Source organism: Dipodomys merriami, unplaced genomic scaffold (assembly GCF_024711535.1).
Source record: "Dipodomys merriami isolate MVZ:Mamm:240054 unplaced genomic scaffold, mDipMer1.0.p SCAF_11, whole genome shotgun sequence".
NCBI lineage: Eukaryota > Metazoa > Chordata > Mammalia > Rodentia > Heteromyidae > Dipodomys > Dipodomys merriami.
This window is the reverse complement of record NW_027202382.1, coordinates 27,795,750-27,814,698: the sequence shown is the minus strand read 5'-3', so window position 1 is coordinate 27,814,698 and position 18,949 is coordinate 27,795,750. Positions and strand designations below refer to the sequence as shown.

The window sequence follows — 18,949 nt, the reverse complement described above, 5'->3', positions numbered from 1 at the left end:
GCATGTTTATTTCATTCTTTAAGTGACCATTCTCTAGTTGATTAAGTTAATTTTTGTTCTTTCTGAAAGACGAGAAGAAGTTCATGGAGAAGCACAACGAGTATTAAGGTGTCTTCCTGGGAGAAACTCAAAAGAAAATGCTTCCAAGCAGATGCCTTCTTTTCCAGAAATGGTACATTATATCCAAGAAAAGGTATGGCTCTTAACTTTAGATAGTTTTGTAAGAGATGATGAAGATAAAAATGAGCAGTATAAAGTTAAAAATGTTATTACTAAATGTGGAATAGTAATAAACTTTCTAGCCATGTGAATATATACAGTAATAGGGAATTACATAATGAGGAGAAAAATACAAGTCTTAAACCAGTCAATAAATGGGCAAAGGAGCTAAGGAGAGACTTCTCAGAAGAAGTTAGAATGGCAAATAAATACATGAAGAAATGCTCAACATCCATGGCCATAAAAGAAATACAAATTGAAACAACATTGAGATTCCATCTCACCTCAGTTAGATTGGCCAACATCGAGAGTTTGAACAATAACAAATAATGGAAGGATGTGGGGAGAAAGGAACCTTATTGCACTGTTGGTGGGAATGTAAACTAGTACAACCACTTTGGATGGCCGTTTGGAGATTTCTCAACAAAACAAACATAGATCTTCCCTACAGTGCAGTCATACCACTCTTAGGCAACTACCCAGAATATTACAAGTCAGGATATGGCAAAGATAATTGCATATCCATGTTCATTGCTGCCCTATTCACAATCACCTAGTCATTCACAATCACCAAGTTATAGAAACAGCCCAGGTACCCTACAATAGATGAGTGGATCCAAAAATGTGTGGTATCTCTACACAATGGATCATTACTCATCCATTAGAGAGAATAATACGTCATTCTCAGGGAACTGGATGGACCCTTGAACAAATAATATTAAGTGAGGTCAGCCAAAGTCAGGGAGACAAATGGAGCATTGTTTTCTCTCTGGTATGGAAGCTAGATCTAAAACTACCTGGACATGATAACTTATACAGGACTTCATGCATTTACATAAACAAACTAAAGGAAAATATTCTTAGGGGAGGAATCCAAAGGTGTAACTCCTCTGAACAAATTCTAGGAAATGGGGAAAAAATAGGTCTTTTTGTTTCTGTTTTGTTATTCATTTTTTACTGTGTAGGAGTTCAAGTCCAGGTCCTTTGTCAGGCAGGTGATCTACTGCTGAGCTATATCCCAAGCCCTTTGTTATTACTTTTAGGAGCATTATTTAGGATATCATAAATTCAAGGATGCTTTTGGGAGCGGGTTCAGATGTTTTCAACCATGACGATTCCATCTGCTTTGCACGGTGTTTGCTGCTGCTGAGTGAAGAGTATTGGCATTAGTCATCCCTAACCCTGACTGTCCACAACTTTCCTTTACTGGTGGGATATGGTTTACTGCATGTCCTCTTGGTGACTGTATCACCTCTTGGTGATTCTAGCTTTTGACTAGGTAGGCACCATAAGGGTATTGGATATAAGCAAGTAGCAGCCACTATTCTCTTTTCCTTATCACAGTGTTGTTTGTGGTTGGAAAATGTCCTGCCACTTCCAGTAGTAATGAAAATAATTGGTATTCAGTAGCCTGGCGTGACCAGTTAATAGATGGCTGGCTAGAGTAGGTATGTCCTAATCTGGCTAAAATAAGCTAGTGAAAACTGTGTGGGGAAAAAGCAACATACCTGCCATTTAGAGTTCAAGGGACACATACAATCAGGGGCATTAGTAGGAAAATATTTTGGTTAGAAAGGTGCAAATCATTGATAATAATGTAGATAGAGATGGTTATTTTTGAGTTGAGGAAGGCATATGTGCTCTGTTTCTAAATAATTTTATTTGTTTGGTATTTGTTATTAGGCTTCCCATCGAATGAAAACTCCAGTCAAATACATGACTGGGACCACTGTCCTTCCCTTTAACCCAGCAGCATTTGGAGAGGTAGGACTTTCATATATTGCTGTTTGTTTCTGTAAAGGTTCCAGATGATGACAACATACCTGAATAAATTCATATGGTCTCTTTGAGTAATAGGCACACCCATATGGTAGTGCCATTTTTCTTTTTAAGGGTCTTTATTTGGTAGTTTGTATGATTATTTTATTTTATTTTTTTAAATACGTTTTTTATTGTAAAAATACTGTACAGAGGGGTTACAGTTACATAAGCAAGGTAATGAGTACATTTCCTATCAAGGATTGTTACCTCCTCCTTTGTTTTTTCCCCTACCATTCCTTCCCTCCCATATTATTTTAATTCATAATTATTTGCTCAGGTTCTTCCCTTCCTTTCTCTCCCCCTGTGCTGGGGATGAAACCCAGGGCCTCAAGCATGTGAGTCAAGTGCTATATACCATGGGGCTGTATCCGTCTTCATCTTAGCGAGATTCTTGTGAAAGAACTAAATGCTTTGCCTTGGTTACTGTTGGGCTGTTTTTTTTCTCTGATAGTCTAGTAAGAGAAATATGGCTTAGATACTTTTCTTCATCCCAAAGCTTTGGGGAGTCTTAAATTTTTTTTTTTTGTTGTTGTAAAGATACTATACAGACTACACATAGAGCTCCCCTAAGACCCAGCAATCTCACTTTTGGGCATTTACCCAAATGATCATAAACAAGGCCATACTAAAGCTACCAGCCCAACTATGTTTGTCATAGGATTACTCACTATAGCTAAGATATGGAACCAACCCAGATGCCCCTCAGTAGATGAATGGATCAAGAAAATGTGATATGTAAATACAATGGAATACTGTTGGGCTTTAAAAAAATAAATTATAGTTGGGTGCTGGTGGTTCACACCTATCATCCTAGCCACTCAGGAGGCTGAGATCTGAGGATCATGGTTCAAAGCCAGCCCGGCAGGAAAGTCTGTGAAACTCTTATCTCCAATAAACCACTAGAAAATCTGAAGTGGCGCTGTGGCTCAAGCAATAGAATGCTCACCTTGAGCTGAAGAGATTAGGGACATTGCCCAAGCCCAGAGTTCAAGCCCCATGACTGATAAAAGAAAAAAAAATATGATTTTTAGAGTGGCTAACAGTAATATTGAGTACTGTTGAACCTCTTCATCAAGCTAGAGTATAAAGCCAGTGTATTGTTGAAGCTGGAGTTTTTTGGGCTTGAAGTTTAGAAGTGGTAAATTTATCACATTTATTAAGAGGAATTTCATGTTTCAGATTGTTGATTTATACTTATTAAATATTACATGAAGCATGTTGTTTACATTTGAGTAACACTAGAGGTAGGGGTAGGCTTAGAACATGAAAGACCCTGGGCTCAATATCTGGCACCAAACGTTTGGGTTTGCATTTTAATTTCATTAAGAAAACACTTGGAGTTATTAAATTTGTCCTTCTAGTTTTGTTCCATTATGATAATTTAGTGAAAATACTGAAACAACATGTTTCCTGGTTTCTATCACGACTGGGAAGACTGAAGGAGATGGAGAAGTCAAAACTGGAAATGTCTATCCTCCCACCTGTGTCCCCCCCTTCTCTCTCTCTCTCTCTTCCCCCCTCTCCCTCTCTCCCTCCCTCCCTCCCTCCTTCCCTCCTTCCCTCCTTCCCTCCCTCCCTCCCTCCCTTCCTCCCCGTCACCACCAACCCCCCCCCCCCCCCCCCACCGTGCCTGTACTGGGACTTGGACTCCTTAGATTTTACAATCGAGGCTGTTACTTTATCACTTAAGCCACAGCTCCACAGCTCCACTTCTGGCTTTTTGGTGGTTAATTAGAGACAAGAGTCTCATGGACTTTTTCTGCCTGGGCTGGCTTAGAACTGAGTAGCTAGGATTGTAAACATGAAACATGACCAACCAGTGTCCAGTTTGGAAAATTTGAAGACTACTTTCCCCACATTGACTTTTTGAGGAGCTTACCTTATATTTCTCTTCATTATGCTTTTAGATAGTTCTATACTTGCGCATGTGCTTGGCTCATAGTGCAGGAGTGGTTCCCACCTCTCAGAGTTTGGCTGATATGCAAGATCATGCTCCAGCCATTGGACGCTATATACGAACTTTAATGTCAAGCAGCCAGGTGACACCCTCATCATCTAATAAGAGTGGAGAAACCAATCCTGTTCAGATCTACATTGGCCTGCTCCAGCAGTTATTAGCAGGTGTTGGAGGTAAGAAGTTATGGTGCTAACAAAAGATACTGAAACACTGAAGCAACAATTTAGTTTCTAAATTTATTTGACTCTCTAATTCTCTTTTAATTATTAAAAAAAAAATGTGTGACAGGGTCTCATCCTGTAGCCTAGGATGGCCTAGAACTCACTAATAGGCTGGCCTTGAATTCATGATCCTCCTGTCCTAGCCTCCTGAGTATTGTAATTACAGAGGCCTGCTACCAGGCCTCATCTTGGATACCTTAATAATAAGATAAGTTAACAGAAGGTGAACATTTATTATGTTCACACATTTATAGATGTTTACAGAGCTATCTTTTGATAGATAACTACAAAGTTGTATTAATTAACATCTTATGTTTATCGTTTGTTTTTGTAGAACTGAGGGAGTTTGTGCTTAAGCAGTAGCTTCACAAACTTTAGAAGAATTTGATGATCCCTGCATATTTATTATTTTAATTGAAGCTGAAAATGGTTCTGAATTTTTATTTAGGTTTGCCAGTCATGTATTGTCTATTGGAAGCGGTGTCAGTATATCCAGAAAAACTGGCTACTAAATTTGTAGACAAAACAGAATGGATAAAGGTATGTTCTTACATGTGTATTCTCTTTAAGTCTGGATATTTCAAACTTTTTCTATATGATTTCTTCTTCTTGGCATTGGCACTATGACCTTTTCTGTCTTTAGGTCATTTTGAAAATTCCCTCTAATCAAATAGGAAAACATGTAGGTCAGTATATCTCATTGACATATCTTGGTGAGGATAAAAAATGAATTTGATTTTTATGAGAAAAAAGAATTCGTTTTTTGATTCAGTGTTTTTAACTTTTTTTTTTTAGTAAGAATAGATTTGTATAGTTAAAAAATAAAATATTCACTTCCAATAAATGTTTCCTAGCTATCTAAATCTCTCCAGTGTTCTACCCTCACCTATATTTGTAGGATAAACTTCTTGAGTTTTTTAATATTCATATATAGAAAATATGGCTTTAAAATTTTTCCCTTTCACACAAAGGTGGCATACTTCTCCCAGTAAAACTTGTAGTTTCTCTGTAATTACCGTGAGAGCTCCCATTTAACAGTTTTATCATTTCCATTCTGTGACTCGTTCTGGATCCTTACTCATGACCATTTAAGGTGCTTCCAGTCTGCTCTAATGAATATCATTTGTATATGAGGTGATGGGCTTCTTAGATAGATTCCTCTGAGGTGGGATTGTTGGGTGAGAGGACATGCTTTTATAATTTTGATAGATGGATGCCACACCTTCTAAATGGGTGATACCAATCATATATTACTGTTCTTGTTCCAAAGTCACAACAAAAGGGTTACCAGGTTTAGCAAATAGAAACGTAAGTTAAATTTGAATTTGCGATAAAACAGTGATGAGTTTTTTTCTTTTTATTTCAGTGCAGTTATGACTCATACAGTTTTGTATACTTTCTGTGTTTTGTAATGCAGTACTTGTTGGAAAAGGTAGCCTGAGCTATGATAAAAGTGATAAATTTAGATTTTTAGGTTTTAAAATATGAAGTTTCCAAAAGATGCAAGTTTTGCATTTTTTTTCTAGAAAAAACTCATCTTGTGAAATTGCTTTTTGTTTAAGAGATTTCTTTCTTGGTTACTATTTCCTAATTTTTTTTTTTTTTTTGGGTCCGGTCCTGGGGCCTGAACTCTGGGCCTGGCGCTGTCCCTCAGCTCTTCAGCTCAAGGCCAGCGCTCTACCACTTGAGCCACAGCGCCACTTCCGGCTTTTTTCTTTTTGCTTATGTGGTGCTGAGGAATTGAATCCAGGGCCTCATGCATGCAAGGCAAGCACTCTACCACTGAGCCACCTTCCCAGCCCCAGTATTTCCTGATTTTAAAATAATGCTATAGCTTTTTAGTTTGGTCTTCTAGTAAAAGATGAAATGTTTATGGCATCTGAAGAGAAGCCAAATAAGTTTTGATCTTTTAGATCAGAGATAGTCATACATTGTGGTCCTTCACTAAATATAATTTGAATCTCTTTTTTTTCTTTTTTTTTTTCATGGTACTGGAGTTTAAACTCAGGGCTTGTATAGGCATACCATTTGAGCCACATTCTACAATCCCTTTGCTTTCATTACTTTATTACTAGGCCTTATATTTTTATTTTTGCCTACAGTCTCCATTTGTATTTCCTGTATAGATGATGTGCCAGGGGCATGCCATCATTCTCAGCTCCTTTTGGGTTGGGGGGGGTGTCTTTGCCCAGGCTGGCCTTGAACCATGGTCCTCCTGATCTCCACCTCCTGAGTAGCTAGCATTATGGGAATGAGCTACCACTTATATTCAGCTGGCTTGTACTTTTTTTGTTGTTGTTGTAATTTTTGTATTTTGGGGATGGTACTGCATACTGGGCAAACAGTTTCCCTCTAAGTCACATCCTCAGACCATTTACATTTTAAAATGCTTGAAACAAGTCCAGAGACAATGTTGCATGATATAAAAAATGAGGCACTTACACCTTTATATTGGAGCATAGATCTCCTCGTTTGTTTATATGTTATTTTGTGCTCCTTTGCACTGTAATGATAATATGGAATAGTCTCCCTCTTGATCATAAAGGCTGTTTGGTTCTTTCCAAAAAAACTTTGCTGACCTCTGTTTTAGACCATCTGTGTATTTATTTCAGCTGTTTCAAACTTTTCTCTTTAAAAAAAAATTTTTTTATTGTGAAAATACTGCACAGAGGGGTTACAATTACATGAGCAAGATAATGAGTACATTTCTTATCAAGCATTGTAGCCTGCTCCTTTGTTTCCCCTTCCCATCCCTTCCCATCCGCCCCCCCACCCAATCCTCCCCAAACTTTTCTCTTTTTGATGGAAGTGTATTGTAGAGTTTGGTATATAATTTAGCTTTTCCCCCACCCCCTCCCACCCCCCAAGCCTGGTCAGTTGTAGAGCTTGAACTCAGGGCCTGGGCACTGTCCCTGAGCTTTTTTGCTCAAGGCTAGTGCTCTATAACTTTGAACCACAGCACCACTTCTGGTTTTCTGGTGGTTAATTGGAGATAGTAGTCTCACAGACTTTCTTGCCAGGGATGGCTTTGAACTAGAATCCTCACATCTTAGTCTCTTGAGTAGTTAGAATTACAGGCATGAATCACTGTACCTGGCTGAGTCAGCTTTTATTTTGCCTTAAAATATTTTACTTATTTCTCAGGTTATCAATAGATTGAACATCGAAATGCATAATTTATTTTTGTAATTTTAAATGTTAGATATTTTCACCAGGAAAATGTTATAGGTCATGCATCTATTTGTTTTCTGTCCTGCTTAGAGTCTGATGAATAGCAGTAAAGAAGAAATGCGTGAATTGGCAGCGTTGTTTTATTCTGTGGTCGTATCAACTGTGTCAGGAAATGAGTTGAAGTCAATGATAGAACAACTTATAAAGACTACAAAAGACAATCATGTATGTTATCAGTTTTTTTTGTTTTTTTGATAGAACATAAAGAGGTTTTTTTTAAAATAAATTTTTTATTGTGTAAATACTGTACAGAGGGGTTACAATCACGAGCAAGGTAATGAGTACATTTCTTATCAAGCATTGTTGCCTCCTCCTTTGTTTTCCCCCTACCATCCCTTCCCTCCCATCTCCACAACTACATCTCCCCCCTCTCCGCTCCCCTGCCTAAATTGTAAAGTTCATTTTTCGACATAGCGTCTTGTACATCTCATTGTTGCAGTGGGTCAACCCTATATCCTTATTTAAACAATTTTTTTTCCCCTTCCACTCCCCAAATTATACCAGCATCAAATATAGTGAAAATAGGGGTTATACGGTGGGGGAGGGACATACAAAGCAACAACAAAAAAATCACAGTATTTAACCTGATTCTAGTTTTTGTTTTCCTGTCTATAAGATGAACTTAGAATTTCCTTGCATTTATAATGATAAAGTAGGGAGAAAATATGTTGATTCAGTTTTACTTTAATACTTGAATGTTGTTGTCTAAAAGTACTGATTTAGGTGCTGTTTATACAGTGGTTGGTAAACACATGAGAATTTCTACTGCTAACTGGTCATCAGAAGGGTTAGATCCTTTTTTTCTTTCATTTCTACTGTCACTCACCACCATGACTATCAAAACCACAAATAAACTGTGCTTTCAAATCATTTGTGTTACTGCCACTCACCACCATGACTATTGGAACAGCAAATAAATTATGCTTTCAAACCATTTTGTTTCTTGTATTTGGAGGTTTTAGAAATTAGAAATAGAACCTGCTCATTGTATTTTGTTGGCAGTAGGAAGAAAATGTGCTGGAACAGTATGTTGTTTTCTAGCTACAGAAGTGGTAGACACCAGAAGAAAGCATGAGTGCTATAAGAGCCTGTTAAGGGAAAGTCAGTGTACCAGTTGAAGTCTGTGAGAGATTAGGGTATCAATTTTTTTTTTTTTTTGGTGCTATTGGGGTTTGAGCGCAGTACCTTATGCTTGCTTGGCAGGTACTCTATTGATAAAGCCATACTTCTAGCCCCTTTTGTTGTGATACATAGGTGGGATGACAGGTGCAGGCCACTACATCCAACTGTTGGTTGAAATGGGATCTCCTGGACATTTTTCCAGGCTCAAACTTTGATGCTCCCAACCTCTACCTCTTAAGTAGCTAGGATTCCAGGTGTGTGTCAACAGCCCCTGGCTAATGGAATCTACCATCTTGAAGTAAATCAAGTCTGAGCCTAATTTCTCAGCATTCTCTTTGTTAGAAACTGAAAGTTTGATTCATTGGCATCTGGTGGAACCCAGTGGCCAGTTTATTTTTTTAACCTTCTGTCTTATTAGAGACATACTTCTAATAACAGTTAATTCAGTGTATTCTTTGGTGTGTGAGAAAGAGATAGACATATGCTGTTGTGTTGTTACATTCAGAGCCCTGAGATACAACATGGATCCTTACTTGCATTGGGATTCACAGTGGGAAGATACCTGGCTAAAAAGAAAATGAGAATGGCAGAGCACCAAGACCTGGAGGCTGATGCAAGTATCCTGCCTGACCAAGAGGAGCTCATTCAGACTGCCACAGAAACAATAGGTCATTATGTCTGTTCTGACTTAATTCTGTTAAGTTTTAACATGTCATTTTAATTTCTTATTATAGGGTCCTCCCTCCCTCTAGACAGGGTTTCACTGTGTAGCCTTTGCTGCTCTTGAACTCTAGATCCTCCTCTTAGTGCAGGGATTACAGGCATATGCCATCATACCAGTCTCACTGTTAGACCTTACAGGGCCAAGGTTTTCGACCAAAACTTAACATGATGTGAAATAAATTCACATTTTTTAGTAAAAATGCAATTATTTTATTATATATTTACCCTACGTTTCAGTTTGACAGTAGTGACGGTATTGCACTGTGGCCATGGTGTCTTGTTACTGATTATAAATGTTAACTACTGGCCAACCAAAAGCTAGACTTTGATTTTATTTTGCTGTCTTTAATAAAATTTAAAAATTTGCCATACCTTGCTAATTGCCAGGGGATCACAAGGTAAGCAATATATTTTTCTGTTTATCTAATTATGCTTACAGGTTCATTTCTGGACAGTACATCCCCACTTTTGGCAATTGCTGCCTGTACAGCCCTGGGTGAAATTGGCAGAAATGGTCCGCTCCCTATCCAAAGTGAGGGATCTGGCTTTACCAAGCTGCATCTTGTTGAAAGCTTACTAAATAGAATTCCTTCCAGTAAAGAAACAAATAAGGCAAGTCTCTTTATTTCTTACTTTCCTTCTGGAATTCTTTGTATTCATAGATTTGTAAATGCACAAAACAGATTATAATGGATATATGGAATTGTAGCTGGGAGAAAGACTTACTAAGGTATAAAAGAATGATAAAGAACAACATCCATGTATTTGCTTTTATTCACCAGGAAATCTCTTTCATCATGCAAGCACTGGGTAATAAATACCTAAATATATATATATATATTTTTTTTTGTAAAAAAAGTTTTTTTTTTTATAGTGACTCTAACCTTCTACAGCCAATTTGGTTTTAAGAACTTTGGGCATTAGCAAGCAATGTGAATAATCTGAGGTAAAGGATGTTTTGTAAGTTATTTTGTGTGTGTGATTTAAGGGAGTTTAAAAGATTCTTGGTGATCAAAGCACCTCTGCGTTGAGGAATAAGATGATTTAATAAGCAGAAAAATCAGTTTACTGAAAGTTTAGAAAGCCAAGATGCTGTTGTTCTTGGTTTAGCTACTGTTTGACTATCTGAAGTGATCACATAATGTCGCTTTTATTAGCTATTATGAACTGATGATTGTCAACCTTTGTTGAGCACTGTAATGTGCCAGGGAGCTTGCTAAGTGTTTTCTGTGCATTCAAATTATGCTAAAGTTTTAGTAAAGCAGGCAGAGTTGTCATCTCTGTGAAAAAAGTCCTAGAAAGGGAAGTAACTTTTCCAAAGGCTGCTAACGGTACAGAGGTGATTTGATTCTGTGTCTTCTGAGTCCAGAGCCTGCATTTCAAATCTTGGAAATTTAAAGGAAAACAATTCTAAAGTCTTTCCTCTTTCATTTTATAACTGGATCCTTAATGACTCAGTTTTGTGTCTTTTTGTCTTCAGTGCTTTATAATACTTTAAAATTGGGTGCTTTTATACATATGCAATAAACACATAGACATTGATGTATTAGGTTGTCACCTTACCTTGGAAACACCATTCTGAGATAAAGCTGTTATGTACTTTGTTTAAAAGAAAAAAAATTCTAAATTAAAAAATTCTGTTTTTTCCAGATGAAAGAACGAGCAATCCAAACATTGGGGTATTTTCCAGTTGGGGATGGGGATTTTCCTCACCAGAAACTTCTCTTGCAAGGTCTCATGGATTCTGTGGAGGTATTTATGTTGTTATCTGATTGTTAATTGTTCAGACAGAAAACCTTTTTTTAGTTATGATTTTGCATGCTATGAGAATTTTACTTAAACCTTCATTTATTCATCTCACACTTTTTTTTTTTTTTTTTGTTGGTCATGGGACTTGAACTCTGGGCCTGGGCGCTGTCCCTGAACTCTTCAGCTCAAGGCTAGCACTCTACCACTTGAGCCCCAGTACCACTTCTGGTTTTCTGAGTGGTTTATTGGAGCTAAGAGTCTCACTGTCTTTCCTGCCCGGGCTGGCTTTGAACCGTGATCCTCAGACCTCAGCCTCCTGAGTAGCTAGAAATTACAGGTGTGAGCCACTGGCGCCCGGCCCTCACACTTAATTTTTAATGCTAGTGTTAAGACTTGTTGCTATGGTAGTTATAAATGACAAATCATCTATCTGTAAAAGACCTTCCCTCATAATTTTTGTATGAAACACAGTGCAGTGTGAGCATAAGAGGAAAGCTATTCAGGCAACGAGATGCGGGGAGACATGCTGCTGTTCCATTTGCTCTGGCGTATGGTAGTTCAAATGCCCTGTGTAGGATAGAAGACTTACATGTGGTTAGTACTAGCACATTGGGATAAGGTCTTAGCATGACCTGATACGTCCTTTTTAATTATTGTGCTTCATGACAAGCCTCTTTTGACCCTTCCAACTAGAATAGATTCTTCAGTTCTATGTGGTATCATGACCTGTTGCTTTTCTTTACAGTGTATATCACAGCTTCATGCTGTCCACTCGACTGAAAGTAGAGTCTGTCTTGCTTACCATTGTGGAACAAGTTTCCAGCAATCCTCTCTCCATACTCATTTTAACGCACTTTTAAACTAACACATCAGCTGAAAGCACACCAGCAAAAAGAATGAAAAATAAACTGGGCATGGTGGCTCACACCTATAATCCTAGCTACTCGGGAGCTGAGATCTGGAGGGTCACAGTTTTAGTCTAGGCCAAAAAAAAAATGCTTGCAAGACCCCATCTCAACAGAAATAAACTGGATGTGGTGGCACATGCCTATCATCTCAGTTATGGTTAGAAGAATAAGCAAGAGGATTGTGAACTGCCCTGCATTAGGCTGGACTGTCCTGGACAAAAAGTGAGATTCTTTGTTAAAAAAAAAAAAAAAACAAGCAAAGCAAAAGGAATTGTTGTTGTGGCTCAAGTGGTAGAGTGCCTGCCTAGCAAACATGTGGCTCTAAGTTCAAATCCTAACACTAAAAAAGAAAGTGAAAATAAAGCATATCAAGAACAAAAATATTGAGCAGCTTTTCTACAGAAATGATATTCCTAGGAAATACCACTTTTCAATAATGGCTATCGCTTCCTTCTTTGTAGGCCAAACAGATAGAACTTCAGTTCACCATTGGTGAAGCCATTACCAGTGCTGCTATAGGAACCAGTTCCGTGGCTGCCCGAGATGCCTGGCTTGTGACTGAAGAAGAATATACTCCTCCAGCTGGTACCAAATTTTCACTTAATCAGTTTATTTATTTTTTTAAATAAAAAAACCCTTTGTTGTCTTTAAATATTTGTACAGAGTAGGTGTCATTTAATACTACAAAGCATCTTGCTCACTGACACCACCTTTTACCCAATCAGTATATAATTATCAAATAGTCTTTTTGTTGTTTGTTCTTGTTTCACATTTGTGGGAGGAAAAAAAGGTACTAACTCTTGGTCAAATAATGATATATGCCTTACCAATTTGGTACACTGGTTTAAAATAGTTGATTCAGGAAAAATTTGAGAACTTCTTTTTCCAATCTCTGGCAAGTAGACCACAGAGTTAGCTTGGATTTCCTTCAAACTTGTGTTCTTTTACTTTAGCCAGTGGCAAAATTTGAGGCATCATACTTCACAAATTAAGTGTCTCCAATCCTTTATTACATATTGAAACCTCTGTCTTCTAGCTGTGAAAGTTCATTGGCTTTTAATGACTTCATAGTTAAGGGCCCATGTGGTTCCTGACTATGTACTATAGATACTAAAAGTATCTTGTGCTTTGATTTGAATTTGAAATTGAAAATACTTTAGTATTTGAACCAGAATTTTTTAAATCCTTAAAAGGAAAAAAAAATCACTAAGTTTTTAAAGTGCTATTTTCTCATTTGGAGAAATTAAGAATGCTGTCATTGTAACAGTTTCATTAGGAGTTGTATTTCATCATGTTTCAATTTAGCTGTTGCACTTAGTGTTATAGTTAGCATTTAACACTACACTGTTATCTTCACTTGTTATTTTATTGGCCACCATATAGAGATTGAAAGGAAATACACTAAGGACATAGCTCAAGTATTAGCATACTTGCCCAGTAAGTGCAAGACCTAAATTTAAATCCTGGTATTGTCAAAAAAAAAATATGTTGAAGGAATAGAAAGACACACTTAACTTTGTTTTGTAAGCTGTAATTAGGAAGACTGGATTGAATGAGAATCAATTTTTTTCAGATTTTTTGAATACATATGAAGTAAAGCAAGGAAAAAATTGTATAGTTAGAAAAAGATACTGAAGGGAAGTGACCATTAAGAAGAAGTCAGTCAAATCTGAAGTGGAGATTGCATGGGAGTGGTTTGGTGATATCAGATATGAGGTCTCACACTAATGAATGGATTTGCTCTAAGAGACATATTGTTAAGTCCATGGATTTTCCCATCTTGACTTAAGTGTGGCAATGGGAAAATAAAAAGGAGGATTCAGTCTAACTCTTTTTTTTGGTTGGTCATGGGGCTTGAACTCTGGGCCTGAACACTGTCCCTAAGCTCTTCAGCTTAAGGCTAGCGCTCTACCACTAGAGCCACTGCGCCACTTAAGGTTTTCTGAGTGGTTTATTGGAGATAAGAGTCTTACAGACTTTCCTGCCTGGGCTGGCTTTGAACCGTAATCCTCAGATCTCAGCCTCCTGAGTAGCTAGGATTATAGGCAGGAGCCACTGGTGCTGGGCTCTTTGGGATTATTTTTAAAACTAGATTGTTTTTTTTAGTCTGGCATTTTAACCATTTCACTATCTGTAGGTTCAGTTATGGAGGAACTTTTGTAAGGGTGATGCTGCTTTAATTTCACATATTTCTATGTTGAAATTTATGCATCCATTAGAATCAACATGTCCTTCAGTTTTTTTTCCCCCCCTCTATTTTTATTTTATGAGGGTCATCTTAGTGGGCAGCCTGCTCTTGAGATTATAATCCCTATTGCCACTTAGGTGAGATGAAACTGACAACAGTAAGGTAAACAACAGTTCAAAAGCCAGGTAATTAAATGTAGTAATAAACAATTAGAAATATCAAATATGTAGACCAATAGGATTAGAAAAGAAAGCCTAGTTGGGTACTGGTGGCTCACATTTGCAATCCTAGCTACTCAGGAGGTGAAGACCTTGAAGATCAAGATTTGAAGCCAATTTGGACAGCAAAGTCTGTGAGGCTCCATTTCCAAAATAACAACAGCAAAAAACTGACCTGGAAGAATGGTTCAAGTGATACAGCATCAGCCAAGAAGACATGAGTCCCTGAGTTCTGGTACTGGCATAAAGAGAGAAGAGAAGAGAGAGAAACTGCGATGTTTGTTAGATAAACTAGGAGATTAAAAATGATGAAAGCTAAAGATATCAGTAGTTAATAAAATGGAGGAGAATAGGGAAAGGACATAGAGAAGCAAGACCAGAAATAGAAGAAAACATGGGATAAAGGCATAAGAAATAATAATGAGAGAGAATGTAATAAAGTTAGTATAGAGAAAGAGAAAATGAACATAGAAAAGACACAAATAGGTCTCACTATTTCTGAGAGTAGTATGGATCCTTCCATTCTTGTCTTTAACAGTTTACACTGTATGGGGACAGCTGCTTTTCTCCCTGAAGTCCAAACAAGTTAGACGAGGTGCTGTATATAGTCTGAACCCTGTCTATCTCCTAGCCTGTCTTTCCTACTGGGTTAAGGTTGTCCTCAAACTATTCCCAGCTTCTGAGCCTTAATTTTTCTAGTCCTCTGGGAGTATACAAAGCCATCAAACCAAAGCAGTTTTTGCTGGCTGGGCAGGACATAGGTCTCTGATTGAACCTGGGTGCTTTGGGTTTATACTTCTGTCCTAGAGTCCCACTCATGTTCACACACATGTGATCTCTTCTGACTAGAGTTTGGGCTGAAGCTCTTGTCACTGCTTCCACACTGGCTTCCCTCTGTGGTAAAGCTTCGTTCTCCCCACTTAGGTAGATATATGTTCATGAACATGTATTGTGACTTGAGATCAAGTCACAATTCCTTTCCTGAGTCTACACTGGTTCTTAGGTGGCATGGAAGAGGCCTTTGGTTTTCGACATATAAAAATGAGGTTCTTCTGCTTTCCCCATCTGAGATGTTTGACTGTAAGGCCTCTAAGGTGATGCTACTCTACCATACCAGTGAACAAACAAGCATCTGCTTGTTGTATACTATGCAGATCTTTGTCTTATATTTTATTTTGTGTAGAGCGACAACTGTCTCTCTATAGATTTTCCCCACGGTTTTCTCTTTCCCTCTTGTTTGCAGCTCTGTAGTGTAAGAGGTGCTTGTCTCCTTTGCCTCAGTTTTTGCTTTGTGCTCTGTTAGGATTCCTTGTTTGTCTTATAAATCTAAAGTTCAGTATTTCTGGATTTTACCCATTATCTGTTTACTGCTGCCCTCTCTTGCCTTCCTATACTACCATACCGTTCTCTACAGTCACATGCCTGATTTTTAGATTTTTGGAGACACAGGAAAGTTAATCGTTGTCTTTAATCCATCATCTTCCTTCTTATGCTAGGTTTTAAAGTGAATAATTACTAATTTCTTCAGCAACTACATTTTGGTTGTTTGGATTTTAATGAATGATAGTACTATTATACTGAATGATTGTTGATTTAATTTTCTCAGGAAACTGTATTTAGTAGTTTAATTATGTATTGTTAATTTTTAACCTTTTCTCAGGTGCCAAAGTGAATGATGTGGTCCCATGGGTATTGGATGTTATATTAAATAAACACATCATCAGCCCTAACCCACATGTAAGGCAAGCATCCTGCATCTGGCTCCTTTCCCTTGTAAGGAAGCTAAGTACCCATAAAGAAGTGAAGGTGAGTCAGACCGAATGTATGATCAACTCTGCTAGGAATCACAGTATTTATAAGTGAACAGTGGAAAGGAAAGTGTATGAAAGGGCCATTAACCAATAGTGAGATTTTTAAATTAGCTATACATGAAGGAACGAAGGGTGATGGCATGGTAAATACTGGAAGGAAGATGATCTAAACTTGAATGTGTAATATCAGAAGCTAAGGATGGAGGAGTCTCAGATTGGGGTAAAGGTTAGATTGCATGCAGTAGGCTACCTATAAGGGGACAGCTTCAGGTAATTTGAATACCCGTGAAAATGTGGCACAGCAGAGTTGTGGTTACTCTCATAAGACTTTACAACCTAATGTGCTTAATGCACAAAATTCTTAGTTTCCAAAGTATAGAGTTTTGTTTTTCTAAGAAAGTAATTAATTTTTTCTGTGAGACTAAATTTTGTGCAGTATTTTTATAACATCCAACATCTATGCCAAACTTTTCTATGTATTGACTGTAATGGAAGAATCTCTTTTATTGACTGTAATGGAGGAATCTCTTTTATTTGACTATCCCCAGTTTAATTCATTCAGTAGTTCTAAGGCACAGCAGTAATCAAAATGTTTCTCCCTACCTGGGCGCTGGTGGCTCACATCTGTAATCCTAGCTACTCAGGAAGCTGAGATCTAAGGATTGCCAACCTGGGCAAGAAAGTCTATGAGACTTTTACCTTCAGATAACTAGGAGAAAAAAGCCAGAATTGGAGGTGTGGGTCAAATATGATAGAGTGTCCACATTGAGCAACAAAGCTAAAAGAGAGTATGTTGTTCCTGAGTTAAGCCCTAGTACTGGCTTCATTATTCTTAATCAGTTTCTTCCACACATTATCTAACTTTCACGCATTAGCTACACTCTTAAAAAAAAAAACAACTAGGATTTCTAAAGACTAATGTTCTAATGTTCTTTTTCTTTTCTCAGTCTCATCTTAAAGAAATTCAAAGTGCATTTGTTTCAGTTCTGTCAGAAAATGATGGTACGTTCATAAATATTTGACTTGTAAACCTCATTGAACTTGTATTTTAAACTTTGAAAAGTATGGGTTAATAAGCAACAACAAAAAACCTTTCTGAGGTATAAAATTAAAGCAAGAAGTATCATCCTGGAGTGGTGGTCCAAAAACAAAAAAAAATTAATAAATAAGCACTTTATTAGTATTAAATTGTTAGTGGCTGAAAATAAAAAAATTCTAGTTATAGTGCAGGACACTTAAATTCCAAATTTATGTTAGAACATGTTTTTTAGCTTTACATTAAAAAATGGGGCTGAGCCTTGTAATGGTGGCTCACACCTATAATCCTAGCTACTCCGAGGCTGAGATCTAAGGATCCTGGTTCAAAGCCAGCCCAGGCTGAAAAGTCTATGAGACTCCTCTCCAGTTAACCATCAGAAAACTGGAAATGAACAAGTGGCTCAAAGTGGTAGACCACTAACTTTGAGCAAAAGAGCTTGGGGACAGTGAGTGTCCAGGCCCTGAGTTCAAGCTCCATGACTGACCGGAAAAAAAAAAAATGGAGCTGGACCCTTGGATAATATTATTACCTCTCCTAAGTAATTGCCTTCTGATTGCTTTTTCTCTCTGAAGCTAGAATGATTGGATTAGACATGTAATAGTGGCTTTTGAAAAACATGTAGTTTTGGCTGGAAAGGTGGCTCAGTGGTAGAGTGCTTGCTTCACATGCATGAGGCCCTGGGTTCAATTCTTCAGTACCACATAAGCAGAAAAAACTGGAAGTGATGTTGTGGCTCAAGTGGTAGAGCGCAAGCCTTGAGCTGAAGAGCCAAGGGACAGCACCCAGGCCCAGAGTTCAGGCCATGACCTACCAAAAAAAAACAAAAACAAAAACACATATGGTTTTCATTGACTTTTGATGTTTACAAAATAAGATGTAGGTTACTGAAATTCTGTGAGGCTGTTTTAGGTCTGTTGTGTATAAATTACGCCAATATTTTGTCACAATGCACTATGTAGTAGCTCTATACAAGTCCCATGGGTGTTGTCTTGGTTTGTGATAGACCTTCTCTGAAGGTAATTCTCATTTACAATAATATGTGCTGTCATTCCTACTAAGATGACATAGTAAATGTTAGCAAAATAGGCAAAATGATTGAATTCTCATTCTTTGCCTTGATATAGTTTGGGATTACATTTAACTAGTTTAAAAATTGACTTCATGACTAAGAAACGATTTTTTTTTTTAAATAACAAAATTTTGTCTGACTTTTCTGTAGAACTTAGCCAAGACGTTGCCTCAAAAGGCCTTGGGTTGGTTTATGAACTAGGAAACGAGCAGGATCAACAGGAGTTGGTATCTACACTTGTAGAGACGCTCATGACTGGCAAAAGGTATGGCAAATTTGAAAATTTCAGAGGTACATTAGACAAGTTATGTGCACATACAGAGACAGAATAGAAGGAGGAAAAGTCTGCTGGCTATTTATTATTTGTTAAACCTTTTCTAAATTTTCAGTCAGCAGTTGTTACACCATGTAGTTATTCCAGTGTATACTTTTTTTTTTTTTTTCTGGTCAGTCATGGGGCTTGAACTCTGGGCGTGGGTGCTTTCCCTCAGCTCTTCAGCTCAAGAAGAGCACTCTACCACTTGAGCAATAGCGCCACTTTTCTAGTGGTTTATTGGAGATAAGCGTCTCACTGACTTTTCTGCCCAGGCTGGCTTTGAACTGTGATCCTCAGATCTCAGCCTCCTGAGTAGCTAGGATTACAGGTGTGAGCCACCAGCACCCAGCTATCAAA

The 18,949-nt window shown here is 37.7% G+C and overlaps 1 protein-coding gene across 3 annotated transcripts in view; it reads left to right on the top strand.

Moving 5' to 3' along the window:
- The window catches only part of Ecpas (Ecm29 proteasome adaptor and scaffold), a 103,231-nt gene that overhangs the window by 57,709 nt on the left and 26,573 nt on the right, over positions 1–18,949 (top strand). For all 3 annotated transcript variants that reach the window (XM_070011525.1, XM_070011512.1, XM_070011515.1), the window contains 12 exons: positions 70–193; positions 1,903–1,983; positions 3,948–4,170; positions 4,667–4,758; positions 7,480–7,614; positions 9,077–9,239; positions 9,734–9,906; positions 10,945–11,046; positions 12,413–12,536; positions 16,018–16,163; positions 17,116–17,170; positions 18,427–18,541. In XM_070011525.1, the coding sequence (XP_069867626.1) occupies positions 70–193; positions 1,903–1,983; positions 3,948–4,170; positions 4,667–4,758; positions 7,480–7,614; positions 9,077–9,239; positions 9,734–9,906; positions 10,945–11,046; positions 12,413–12,536; positions 16,018–16,163; positions 17,116–17,170; positions 18,427–18,541 (1,533 nt within the window). The remainder of the gene's footprint in view (positions 1–69; positions 194–1,902; positions 1,984–3,947; positions 4,171–4,666; positions 4,759–7,479; positions 7,615–9,076; positions 9,240–9,733; positions 9,907–10,944; positions 11,047–12,412; positions 12,537–16,017; positions 16,164–17,115; positions 17,171–18,426; positions 18,542–18,949) is intronic.